At 51.4% G+C, this 12,908-nt stretch overlaps 1 protein-coding gene across 2 annotated transcripts in view; it reads right to left on the minus strand.

The window, feature by feature from the left end:
- Positions 1-12,908, minus strand: part of SSH2 (slingshot protein phosphatase 2) — a 93,158-nt gene that overhangs the window by 48,087 nt on the left and 32,163 nt on the right. The window contains exon 1 of one of the 2 annotated variants that reach the window (XM_071575277.1): positions 2,880-2,980. The exons of the other annotated variant lie outside the window; for it this stretch is intronic. Coding sequence (XP_071431378.1) covers positions 2,880-2,935 — 56 coding nt within the window. The 5' untranslated portion in view covers positions 2,936-2,980. Of the gene's footprint in view, positions 1-2,879; positions 2,981-12,908 lie in introns of those variants that run through there. 2 annotated transcript variants of the gene reach the window in all.

Below are 12,908 nucleotides of genomic sequence, written 5' to 3' on the forward strand. Positions count from 1 at the left end.
GGGATGTGGGGGAGGTTCCACACACCCTCCTGCACCTTCAGGCCCTGCTCCCTGGCTGGACACAGCCTGGTGGGACTCGGCCATGGGGAGGACGTGGCACAGCAGAGCAGGAGCCGGGTCCTGCCAAAGCCCAGGCGAGTGCCCCCATCGCTGGGCACCCGGCTGGCCACGGAGATAAAACAGGAAAAGTGGGTGACAGAGGAATCTGGCATTATCAGAGGGACATGGAAAAAACACTTCAGGGACACCAGCTATGAATTAAATAACTAAAACTTGGCCAGAGGCAGAGGAAGCAACTGCAGGCAGGAAGAACTGATCCATGGCAATTTCCCCAGGTTTCTGGTTAAAAATTCTTTGATATTTGCAGATTATCTGAAGATTTGCTTCTTTTTTTCTATCTTTTCCATCAGCTGCCTTAGAGTTTCAGTAACCAAAATAAATTTTGAATCCTGCACAGAAATAAACCAGTAAATCAGCAGAATTCTCCCTAGGTTCAGTGAGCATATCAAGACTTTCTGGAATGAGTTACAACTATAAATCCTTGGCATTTTGGTAAACACAAGTCTCCCCGACATTATTTGAATCCTTGTGAACCTGAAATGAATTAGACCCAGACCAGCTGACCACATTACTGACTAAAAGCGTCAACACAAGAGTAATTTCTGCTGATCTTTGAAAGTCAGAGCTGATCAGCCAAATACATCTACTAAAGAATACACTGAAACAGAAGTTTCTGATAGTGTTGGGTCACCACTGCCCTTCCCATTCCACAGAGAACACATTTTTAGCATAGCAAACAACTAAATCTGGATTTTTAGGTCTTGCCCACGATGAAATAAGGACATCCAATATTAATCAGCCTTTGTGAACTTGTAATTAGGAGCATAAACTTTAAAATTTGGCCTTTATTATGCCAGACTGAAAGCTGCAGCACCATCCTGATTGAGAACACCAGCAAAATATTAATCCAAAACTCAGCCTTGTGAGAACACTTACACGTGGGCCAAAAGCTCTGTCATTCTCAGGCTTATTAATCTTCCCTTGCAGGAGGCAAAGGACAGTGTAAGCTCCTCTGATAACCCTGTTATCTCTCTATCCAGAAAAGGAAAGGGTGGTCCTGCCAGCCCAGCAGCCATTTAAACTACCAGGAGACTCTCCACCACCGGGATCCGTGCAGAGGGAGCAGAGACAAGCACTGTTTCCCCCGGCTTTTGATCCCTTTCACTACAGTCTGCGGGTTAAGTGTTTGACTGGTGTGTAAAACAAACACCTTAAAAGCACTCAAATCGTTACCCAGCTACCTCCTCTAGCTCGGCAAATCACCCGGAGCTCTGAGGAAATGTTTCAGCCCACAGCACACGGGTTTTCCTCCCCGATTCCAGAATTACTGCTGCTTCCCAAAGCCCAGGTATATCCACTTTGCATTCCTGCTTCCACAGAGCAGCCCAGGTACATCCCTGTTAACCACCGCTATCAGCAGCCGCAGGGAAAGCTGCGATGTTTACAGACAACACCGGGAGCGGAAAACATTACTAACTACAAACATTTGGGGTTGAGTACGAAAGGCTCAGAGAGACTTAACTAAACTGATTAACAACTACAGCAGTGATTACTAATGCTCACAAAGGAGGCCACAGAGTCTGGGGACTCATTTCCATATCAAGCATAAGCAGAAATATCTACTAAAAACCTCTTAAGTGCAAGGCAGCTGCAGTTCTAGCAGGAACTTCTTGAGACAAGAACTCAGTTCCAGGTGTGACCCTGCATTTATCCTACTATCTTGAAGCCTTTCATGATGTTTCCAAGAGATAAAATAGTCTGTTGGCTTCCTTAAAGAAATATCAAGCATGGCTAACCCACAGCAACTCTCTCCCTGAACGTCTTATCTACCACCCCATAGCTGCCATTTCCCTCCTTAATCCTCACACAGCCAAACCCCTCCACTCAGCCAGTCGCTGTTAATTGTCTATAAATGAAATGATTATTCCTATCTGCATTTCAAAGGGGGGTGTGCAGCTGGAGAGACTGATTTTCCAAGCGGCTTAGTGTGGGGCACAGAGAGCCCCTGCACTTCAGAGCTGCCCAGGACTGGCAGCACCTCAAACCTGGCACTACTCCTGCCTGTGCCTTGTGACCCGCAGGTGCTGCGGGCACGGTCCGGACCTGCTGCTGGCCCCGACCTGTACCCCCCGAGCCCGGCAGCCCCTCTGCCGCCCTGCGATCCGCCAAGAGATTAAATAAAGGGGCTGATCTGTGCTTTGACCCCAAAGAGGGCCAAGGTACCCGGGCGGGGGATGCTGACACCCCGCTCCGAGCGTCCAGCCCGGCCGGGGGTCCGGCGGGGGAAGCGCAGCCCCGGGAACACTCCCCGGGGCGCTCGGATGGGACCCGAGCACTGGGAATGAAAGAAAACCAGCGGAGGGAGCGGGGAGGGAGCAGCGGGTGCGGGGCCGGTCCGCGGGCAGCGCAAAGTTTGCCCGGAGGCAACCGGCGGCTGAGCGAGCTACAGACAGCGGGATGGGGGCGAGCGGGGCCGGGACGAGCGGGATTGGGGCGAGCGGGACGGAACCGGGAAGAGCGTGACCGGGAGAAACGGGGCCGGGGCGAGCGTGGCCGGGACGAGCGGAGCCGCGACCGGGAGGAGCGGGGCCGGGGCGAGCGGGGCCGGGAGAAGCGGGGCCGGGGCGAGCGGGGCCGGGGCGAGCGGGGCCGGGAGAAGCGGGGCCGGGGCGAGCGGGGCCGGGAGAAGCGGGGCCGGGAGAAGCGGGGCCGGGAGAAGCGGGGCCGGGGCGAGCGGCGCCAGGACCGAGGCGAGAGCATGCCCGGGCAGGGAGAACCGCCGGGAGGGACTCGGCTCGGCGGCGCGTGCCGGTACTCACAGCTGGGCGATGGCGCCCTGGGAGATGACGGCGTTGTCCGAAAAGTAGGGGATCATCGCTCCCCGCCGCGCCCGCAGCTCCGGCCCCGCGGCATCGGCACCGCCGCCCGCCCCGCTCCGCTCCGTCTGCCCGCGCCCAACCCGCGCACGCGCGGCCCCGCCGGCCGGGACACGCCCACGGACACGCCCACGGACACGCCCACCGCCCGCACGTGGCGGCGCCGCGCCGGGGACACGGAGCGGGGACACGGAGCGGGGACACGGAGCGGGGACACGGAGCGGGGACACGGAGCGGGGACACGGAGCGGGGACACGGAGCGGGGACACACACAGGGAGCAGGGACACGGAGCGGGGACACGGAGCGGGGACACGGAGCGGGGACACACACACGGAGCGGGGACACACACACGGAGCGGGGACACGGAGGGGGGACACACACACGGAGCGGGGACACGGAGCGGGGACACGGAGCGGGGACACGGAGCGGGGACACACACAGGGAGCGGGGACGCGGAGCGGGGACACACACAGGGAGCGGGGACGCGGAGCGGGGACACACACACGGAGTGGGGACAAACACACGGAGTGGGGACACACACACGGAGCGGGGACACGGAGCGGGGACACACACGCGGAGCGGGGACACACACACGGAGTGGGAACACGGACACGGACACGAACACGGACTAGGGACAGGGACTGGGGACACGCGGGGCTGCGGTGACAGAGGCGTGCAGGACCGAGAGCGGGGACAGGGACTGGGCACACGCAGGACGGGGACACGCGCGACAGGGACAGGCGGGCGGTCACCTCCGCTCCCCGGCCGGGCTTTGGGTGTGCCAGTTGTTTGTTTCCCCTTCCCTTTCCCCCTCGTTCTCCCCACAGATCTAGGCCAGGGAGGCTGCACGCTCTGAAAACCAGGTTTGTAGCAGCACATCAAAAGATGTTTTGCAAAAGGCAGGCAGCGACAACTCGGGTGCTCAGGAAACGACCTTAATTTCTCTCCTGCAGGAGACAGGGGGAAGAGTTCTTGGCAGTAACTTTCGTTCGCAGAGACGAGACAACTCGGTTTCTGCCAAAGGAGAAGAGAAGGAGCTGCCTTTCAGTGCTGTTTAATCTTTAGCTCCATCGCCCCTCAAGAAAAAAGGAAGAAAGGAACTTATTTAGAATAAAAATCTTGTCTTCTGGCTGCTGGGAATTCAGGTATTACAGCGCCAGGGAACTCAATACAGTGGGAGGAGCAGGGGCAGCGCCCTCGCTCCCACCCTGCCCACCCCACGTGGACATTCTCCAGCCCCTGCACCCGCAGAGCAGGAGAACAGCCGAGGAGCCTGGGAGGCAAGCTCAGTTTTCTGCTTCCCATAGGAATGCAGGACATCCCAGCACGGAGGAACACGATACACCAGCCTTGTCATCTGCTGTGGGTGACACATGCCCAGGAACGAGGCACAAGTGAGTTGGCAGGGGAAGATGGGAATTTAAACACATGGACTTGTTAATGGTATCTACTCAAGAGCAAAAAAATACCAAGGCATCAGTGCAGAGCTGGCCCTGTGATCAGGCAGCAGAGCTGGAGCCAAAAGCTTCAGCAGCTTTATTTCCAGCTATTAACTAAAACTATCAGAGAATCAGAGAGGGGCTGAAAAAAGCAACACAGTGGGATGGCTTTGGGTCTGAGACCTGACAGGAGCAAGAAGACACTTGTCTGAAAGGTCTCGACCATCTCCACACTTCAGGGGCTTGCAGGGAAAGGGCAAAGCAGTGGAATCTGTGATTCTGCAAGTTCTGCTGGAATATGGTTTGGTTGCATTAATTTACACAATGTCATCTGACACAGCCAAGAGTGCAGCTCTGGTAGTGGTGCCTCACAGCTGGAAAGAAAATGCAGTGCCAGCTTGCTGCAGTGCCAAAAAAATCCTTTTGTTAGGCAGAAATGAAGTCAGTTGCAAGAAGCAATGGAAAATCGGGACATCAGAGAGATGGAGGGAAACACAAGCCTTGCAGAGGTCAGGAGACTGGCAAGAACCTTATATTCATTAGTAACACATGCCACACATTCACAGACTGAAAAACAAGCCCAGAACTTCTGTTCTATTCTAATTAATAACTTAAGGGCTTTATTAAAGCATTGTAGAAGACTAAATGTACTTAGATACTGTCCAGACACGTCAGATTTCTTACACACATTACAAGGCAAGCCTTTAAAAACTGCTGAAAACAAGTGCAGTGATTAACTACAAGCAGCTACTCATAACATATGGATAATAGATTTGTCAATGAATTAGTCCTGCACTAATACAATCATGCACTGCATCCACATATGCCAGGAGACCAAGTGGTGATAGAAATATCACACCTTTTTTCTTTCTGAGCCTTTAGAAAACAGGAGCAGGAAATCATCAAAGAAGTTCATATACAGAAATCTGCACTAATAAAAGGTATTTGAACCTGGGTTTGTTGTCATAAAGATTGAAACACCAGCCCGAGACTGGCACTGCCTTCAGGTGTCAGTGAGATTAACACTTCAGTTCCCACTGCCCATTTGTGTAGAATCACAAAACCATTAAGGCTGGAAAACAACCTTTGACTGATCCCCACCCTGTCAATTAGACCATGGCACTAAGTGCATGTCCAGTTGTTTCTTGAATGCCTCCAGGATAGTGATTCCACCACATCCCTGGGCAGCCCCTTCCAATGCCTGACAACCCTTTCTGTGAAGAAATTCTTCCTGATGTCCAACCTGAACATCCCCTGGCACAGCTTGAAACCATTTCCTCTTGTCCTGTCACTGGTTGTCCGGGATAAGAGGACAATTCCTACCTTGCTCCAGCCTCCTTTCAGGTAGTTGTAGTGAACAAGAAGGTCTCCCCTGAGTCCTTTTTTTTCCAGATTAAACACCCCCAGCTCCCTCAGCCACTCCTCACAGGACTTACCCTCAAAGACACTTCTCCAGCTTCCCTGCCATTCCCAGGACAGGCTCAAGCCCCTCAAAGCCTGTGTTATTTTCATATTTTGCTTTTTAAAATCAGACTTAGGGAGCAACGCTATTTTTTTGTCAAAGCTTCATCTTACATTTAGACATGAGCAAAAATATTGACCCAAAAGTTTGATCTCTCAGCATGCAGGAGGAGCAAGGAGCAGGCAGAAAGAAGGGGCTTCGAGGGGATGCACCAGATGGAGCTGAAGCAGCAGGTCACAAGACAGGCAAGAAACTGCTCCTTGCTGGAAGGAGGTGCTGGGACAAACACATGAAGAATTTAAAGTGCACGAAATTGCAGTGATGACAGGTAGCAGCTAAATCAGCGCCTGCTGCAACAGGGCATGTGAGCAGAGCCATTAATCACGGCATGACAAGCTGTAAATACGCCTGTCTGGGGTCTGGGTGCTGCCCGGCACAGTGCACGGAATTACACTTCGCTGCGGGGAAAAGGGCACTGCCTGCCCGACATCTGTCGGCATTTCAGACTCCCCAGGAGGTCACGGGAGCAGCAGGGCCTCGAGGAGCGAGTGGCAAACACAGCACAGGACTCACCCCCGTTGGGGCTGCAGGATTCCATTTAACCTTCCAACACTACACACCCCAATAAACTACAGCTACACACAGCACGTGAGGCACGCTGTAAAAACACCCAGCCCGAAACCTCTGCAACATTAACTAAGGCAGCTACTCCAGCAGTGAGAACAGTTATGGAAGTTAAGGAAGCAGGATGGAAAAAACCACGCTGAAGTGTGAGCAGACACTGCAGGAGAGGGAGCAGAGGGACAGCCAGCAGAGCTGCCTCTGAACAGAGTTAAGGGAGTGGAAGAACATGCACAAACCTCTCATATTGACTTGTCTGGCAGGCAACAAGGCTGACAATATATTGTTTATTCATGCAATCATCATCTTCCCTGACAATATATTTATTCATGCAATCATCATCTTCCCCAGTGTCTGCATCCCAAGGCTACACAGTCACAGCACTTGCACCAGTCACTTCAGCTACTCTGCTTTTCACGTGCATTTGAGCACATTTTGATCTTGCAGTGATGTAACAGAGTGACTCTGTGTCCTGCCCAGGACTGGCAGCTTACTAAGGGATTCTGCAAGCACAGCCCAGGCCCTGGTACACGGGTCACCAGGAAGGGCTCGGGTCAGGACTGGCACTGGCACGCCCAGATTTGAGCCTGCAGGAGCCCTGCTCCCAGACGGACACCCAGCCCTGTCAGGGCACATGGTCTGCATGCAGAGAGGGCATCAATCAAGCTTCTGTTTCCATCCAAGATCAACAGCTTAAGGCGGAATTGCTGCTTCTTGTCAGACCACACAAAGGTGTGGGTGTCACCATGTTCCACCCACTCCTATCCCACAGGGGCTTGCCGAGTGTCTGCTCACGTGTGAAAATGATTAAATCTGGAGCACGATTGTCTTATTAGGCATGAAAACTATGGTGCCACTGAGCTGGCTGAGGGTCAAAGGACGCGATGCGGCTGCTTTTTTGGTGGGAGGTTAATTCATCCTTCTGCCGCGAGGACCCGGGGCTTGTTCAGCAATAAAGAGTCCACAGATGATGATTTACGTGGAGAGAGCCTTAAATTGGTGCAGCAAACCTGCACGTGGGTAGAACCCGATGGGCTGAGGGCAGCACCTCCTGCACTCATCTCCTGCTGCCTCCCCGCACTGGAGGCAGAGTCTGTCAAAAGTCTGGATGTTTTCACCATGAGAGACAAAGCCTCCTGCATTGTGTAGTCAATTTATCAGGAAAACATGAAGCCGTTTCAGTAGCAGCGATCATAAACAAGCCAATACATGCAGGCCAGGAGGAGACAGAGCACAGCAGAGACAAAGCTCTCCCAGTGATTAAGGGCCATACCACCCACCGAGGCAGGGCTCACATCCACCACTTGTACTGCACAGCCACGGAAACTCACCCAAGTCATTATAAAGGAGCCCATATCTAGTTAAAACAAATGAAAAAAAAAGCAGGGGGAGGCAGGAACAGGGAAAGCACGCAAAACTCTACTCGAATCCTGAAGAACCAGTCAGAACAGGAAGCCACATTCTAAATTTGGTTATTTAAGCTGTCAAAGAGTATTTCTGTTTCCAGTTGTTCAGCAAAGAAATCAGGCAAGTACAGGGGTAGGGTGATAAGCATCACTGAAAGAACAAACCCCTGCTGTTAGAGCCCGTTTGGGCAGCTGCCCATCATGATCGATGATTGGGCTGCTTAGCTGAGAATTCAACACCTATTCTGCAATATTATCACTTCATTAAACCCTTCCCTCACCAAGCCCACATCCAATCATTGTATAGTTTACTTATCAATAAATCTTAGAGGGTCTGACACGAAGAGGTCAATGCTCAATTACACCCTTTTTACAGAGCCTGAAGCAAAGATGACTGAGGGGACCCGGCGGTGCCACCAGGGGCAGGAGAAGGGACACAAACAGCAATGTCTGGTCCCAACAAGCAACCCCAGTGTTGGACGGGGGCAACACATCTTTGCTGAAACATCTTGTGCCACAGCCACCTTCTCCTGCCCTCCACGTGCATTCCAGCAGCTCAAGGGGAGCTTTGAAGAGATCACCCTTGGGATGAAAAAACTATAATGCAAAATCCCTGCAAGCACCTGCAATGCTACCAAAAAGTTAATCCAGACCCCTGCAAAGAGCTACAGCACTGCTGTTAAATGTGGCATGAAAAAAACATGCCTGAATCACGTCTGAAATCATAAAATGGGTGTTATTTCAGTGACCTGTGGAAAAGAACAACCCCCTAATTTGATAAAAGAATGGTTTTGATGCAAAGATACCAAAGAGCAGAACAGTAATGAGTCCAGAAACCCTGGCTCAGATTATCAAAATGCATTTAAGTGCCTGAAATCCACGGAGCAGTGAAAACTCTCAAGATTCCTGTTTAACTTTGAAGTCTTGTGAAAGTGCCCTGTCAGGAAAGGGAATTCTGGAGTTTCTATTTGAAACGGGTATCTTAACGTAGATTAAGTAGCGTAGAGCACCTGGTTCATGCTCAGCAGGAGACACAAGCACCTGGTTCATGCTCAGCAGGAGACACAAGCACGTGTGGAATCCTTATGGCACCTGCTGGTCAGCCCCTCCTTTGCTAACCTTGGAAGGAGGAGCACAAGTGCAGGGGAGCAGCTGTCCTGGGCCTGCTCACTGCCAGCCAGACCCTTTTGGGAGCACTGAAGGATCAGGCCCATCTTCATTTCTTTTACTTCCCAATTTGTCTTTGCCTTGCTCCTCATTCTCATCTGTTCACACGCTTAGAATGAGAAATTAAAATCAAACTTTTCATAAGCATTCATATTTGGAGCAAGTTCCCTGTATTAACCTGGTGATTTGGTAATGCAGCTTTATGAGTCTGCTTGATCCTGCAGCCCCAGATCACACCTGAAGCCATCTCCACTTTATTGTGATCCACAGGTATGTGATCAGGCTGGACTGAACATGTTGCAACCACAGACACAGACCTTGCTGTGAACCAGCCCTGCAGATACCTGTTACTAATCTAATAAACCCACATTTTACTGCCAATTCTATAGCTTTGCTCACAGTGTGGTGATAAAAAACCTGGTATTCCAACATGAAGGCCACAGACCCTCTGTAATAATCATGATGTGTGGCCCACAGAGCTTTTCCTGGTGGTCAGCAGAGCAGGCAGATCACCAGGACCATCCTTTATCTGGGTGTTACACTCTCCCCAAGCAGCTGTAGTAAATGCCACAGAGAGGCTGAGCTGTCATGGAAAGGAAAGACAGAAAGATGGATTCAGGAAGTACATTCTGCAGATAAGGTTCATTCTACAAGAGCTTAGTAATCTCTGGCATGGATAAACACACTCCTTCCTGTCCACCACACACAGGCCCCTCTTCCTCAAGAGCTGGAGTGAACAAACTGTCTTGCACACCCATTAGAAGACTCAGCCACTGCTCAAGTCCCAACAGAGTAAACGTTTGGCAGCGGCAGCAGCAAAGCAAGGGCAGCACAAGAAGGTTTAGTCACCAGAACTCACAGCTCCTGGTGCTGGGAAGTGCCTCTTGTAACACCAGAGAGGTTTGAAGGATCATCAGGAGGGTCAGGACCCTGCCCCAGGAGCACCAAATGGTGATGATACACATCTCCAGACCTCACAACAGTCACGGGGTGCTGCAGTTCCACACGTGTCAGAGTGGAGTGTAAATGAGCCTTCTGAAGTGCAGACAATTTGGTGTCACAGAATCACCCCCCTCTTTCTCATGGGGACTAACACAGTTCTTACTATGGGGCTCAGTTTAAAAACCCAACAGGTTGGCTTAGAATTTATTGAGCTGTTGCCCTGTACAAGGAAACACATGCACCAATCCCACTTACTATCTGAAAAAACCAATTTTTATACTGTTTAAACTATAAGCTCCTGCATCAGACTGTGGTCTTCCGCTCCTAAAACAAAGGTATTTACTCACAGCTTGAGACCTTGAGGCATCTTGGCACATCCCACTGTTATCATGGCAATAATCTGATTTGCTTTCCTTCCCAGTTCACTCCTGGAAGGAACTATCTTGACTAAAAAAAACAAACCAGAGGGTAAGCATACTCGGGCTGCAAACGGTGTGGTTTTCTTTTTAAATTGTATTTTAATGCTACACTCTTGCCCCCCCTTGAACAGGACATGCACTTTTCGAGAACATTTTCAGGTAACAAGCCATAGATTTCAAGCAGGACCTCATTGCTTCCTTTGGCACCTGAAGAGAACAACAGGCTCCTCAGTTTTACCTGAGCAAATGGACTTTAGTCTGAGCCAGTGCCAGGCCATAAAAGTTCCAAGAATGGCTCTGCAGTCCCTGCAGCCTCGCCAGGCACAACAGCTCACCCAGCTTCAGATGCAGCAGTTACTGAGCAGCCTCAAACGCCACATTTCAGCACCCAGAGTGGTTTCACAGCACACAGAGATGGTAAAATCCTGATGGTGTGGAAAATAGAGGCACCATTTAAAACATAAACCCAAAAAGCAAGTGGCAGCTCCTGCCAGCAGGTCCAACAGAGGCTGCCCCGGCCCCCAGATGTCGTTCGTCAGCAAAACAAAGATGCTGAATCCTTAAAACCTTGGCACAGAGCACACAAAACCTGAATGGCAGTACCTCAGTGGGGGTAAACACAACTCACAGCTCAATCCGTGTGCATTTTAGGTAAATTTTAACAACAGTGGGATGATGCAAAGGGATTGTTAACACAGATGGCCCATTAGGAGAGTGTTCAGCGTGGCAGCAGCACGTGGGGGACAGGAGGGGTGTGCAGCCCAGGCAGCTCTACAGCCCCCAGACAGCCCAGGAGAAATGCCAGGAGAGAGCTAGGAAGGTAATAAATGTAATAAATTGATTGTTCAGGACATCAGCTTATGCAGAGCTCTGTCTTAGTCCTGTTAGCCCAGAGTCAGACAGATAACAAGGACTGGCTTAACCAGGGACTCCAGAGCAAGAACTTGGGTCCGTGGCAGGGCTTTGGGGACCTCACCCATCAACGGCAGTACTGGTCACAGCTTAGCTGGGCACAGAGACCCTCCTGGGATTGGATAAAAAATATTCCAGAAGCCAAGCTGGTTTTCACCTATTTGTTCAGCTTCAGGTATTTGCTGGAGTTTTTATGAACTGATAGAAATCTTTATAGAAATTAAGTCCATATTAACTGTACCCAAGTACCCTCCTCAGCAGGAAAGCAAACAATCCCTCTTTGCACCAATACGAAAGAGTTTGCCAGGAAATGCCATCTCAAGCATCTTCCAGGGATGATTACAGAGCACAAGGGAACTCTCCTTCTGCACTCTGGTAGATCTTTCCATCTTTTGAAGAGAAGCTTGAAGTAGATTCTGCTAATTCCCAAAGCAGGAACTCCTACCCCAGGATGGCACTGGCGAGTGCAGACTTGTCAGGTCATTTGACTGCTCTGTAGAGCAGGTTTAGGTTTAAACAACATTTTCACACAGTTCTCCCTTGTCTGCAAGACCCAAGTCCGTGCAATCACGGGCCTCTGTGGTGTCAGATCTTAACTAGCTCGAGCAGGTCAGCAACCAGACAGACCATTTGGTTTATGTGTGATGATCTCCATGTACCTCCTACAAGTTTAAGCTCCTGTTTGGAACTCATTTCTCTGCCTCTCTGCAGGACATTTTAGACTGCTGCTCTTTGGAGCCTCTGTTCCACAAGCACCAGGCACTCCTGCTGTCCTGCTGCCTGCCAGGCTTTTCTGTGTTCCTCTTCACCCCAAAATACACCCCATACCTCATCAGGGAGAAAAGACAAACAGCAGCAAACTAACACAAGAAGCTCTCTAGAAACTGATAACCACTAGTGGAACATTTCTTTTGAAACAGCACTCCCTGGACTCTGCAGGGCAGTGGGGACTCAGCAGTGGAAATGAAGGCTCTGCTCGATGCTCATCAGGACTGACCACTGCAAACATCTGACACCAAACATGTCTGTGGGCCTGTGCTTGGGCCTTCAGCCAGTCCTGTGCAGGCCTGAACACCTCCATGCACCAACATCCCACTGCAGAGTTGTTCCATTAACCCCCACACACCTTCAGTGCCAGCACAGCAGCACTCCTGCAGTCCGTGGGCAGCCAGCAGGGCGAGCCTGAGGCAGCGTGTGGGCACCCTGTGGGCACTGAGGGGGACTAAGGGCTCTGTCTCCTCCTCAGGAGAACTTCACACAAAGCCAAACTCCCCCCCAGACACTGCCCAGTGGGTGCAGCTGCAGCCAGGCCCCCCAGGGAACCCCCGAGAGCTCCAGCAGCTGGGCCCTGCCCGGGCAGGCAGCGAGGAGTGCCAGGCTGCTGCACAGCTCCCCTCAGTGACACTGCAGCACCTCTGAGAGCCAAACTCGCTCCACTGCCTTTTTACTGTCTGGATTCTTAATAGCTTGTGCTTGCTGTGTTCCTGGGGATTGCACACACTCCAGAGCTGTTTGTGGGCATCTGCTGCTCCTCCACAGCAGGGCTCCAGGTTCACTGCTCACCCCGTTTGACTCTATTATTTTTATCCTACTGTAATCAAAC

The sequence above is a fragment of the Pithys albifrons genome, chromosome 21, assembly GCF_047495875.1.
Source record: "Pithys albifrons albifrons isolate INPA30051 chromosome 21, PitAlb_v1, whole genome shotgun sequence".
Taxonomy (NCBI): Eukaryota; Metazoa; Chordata; class Aves; order Passeriformes; family Thamnophilidae; genus Pithys; species Pithys albifrons.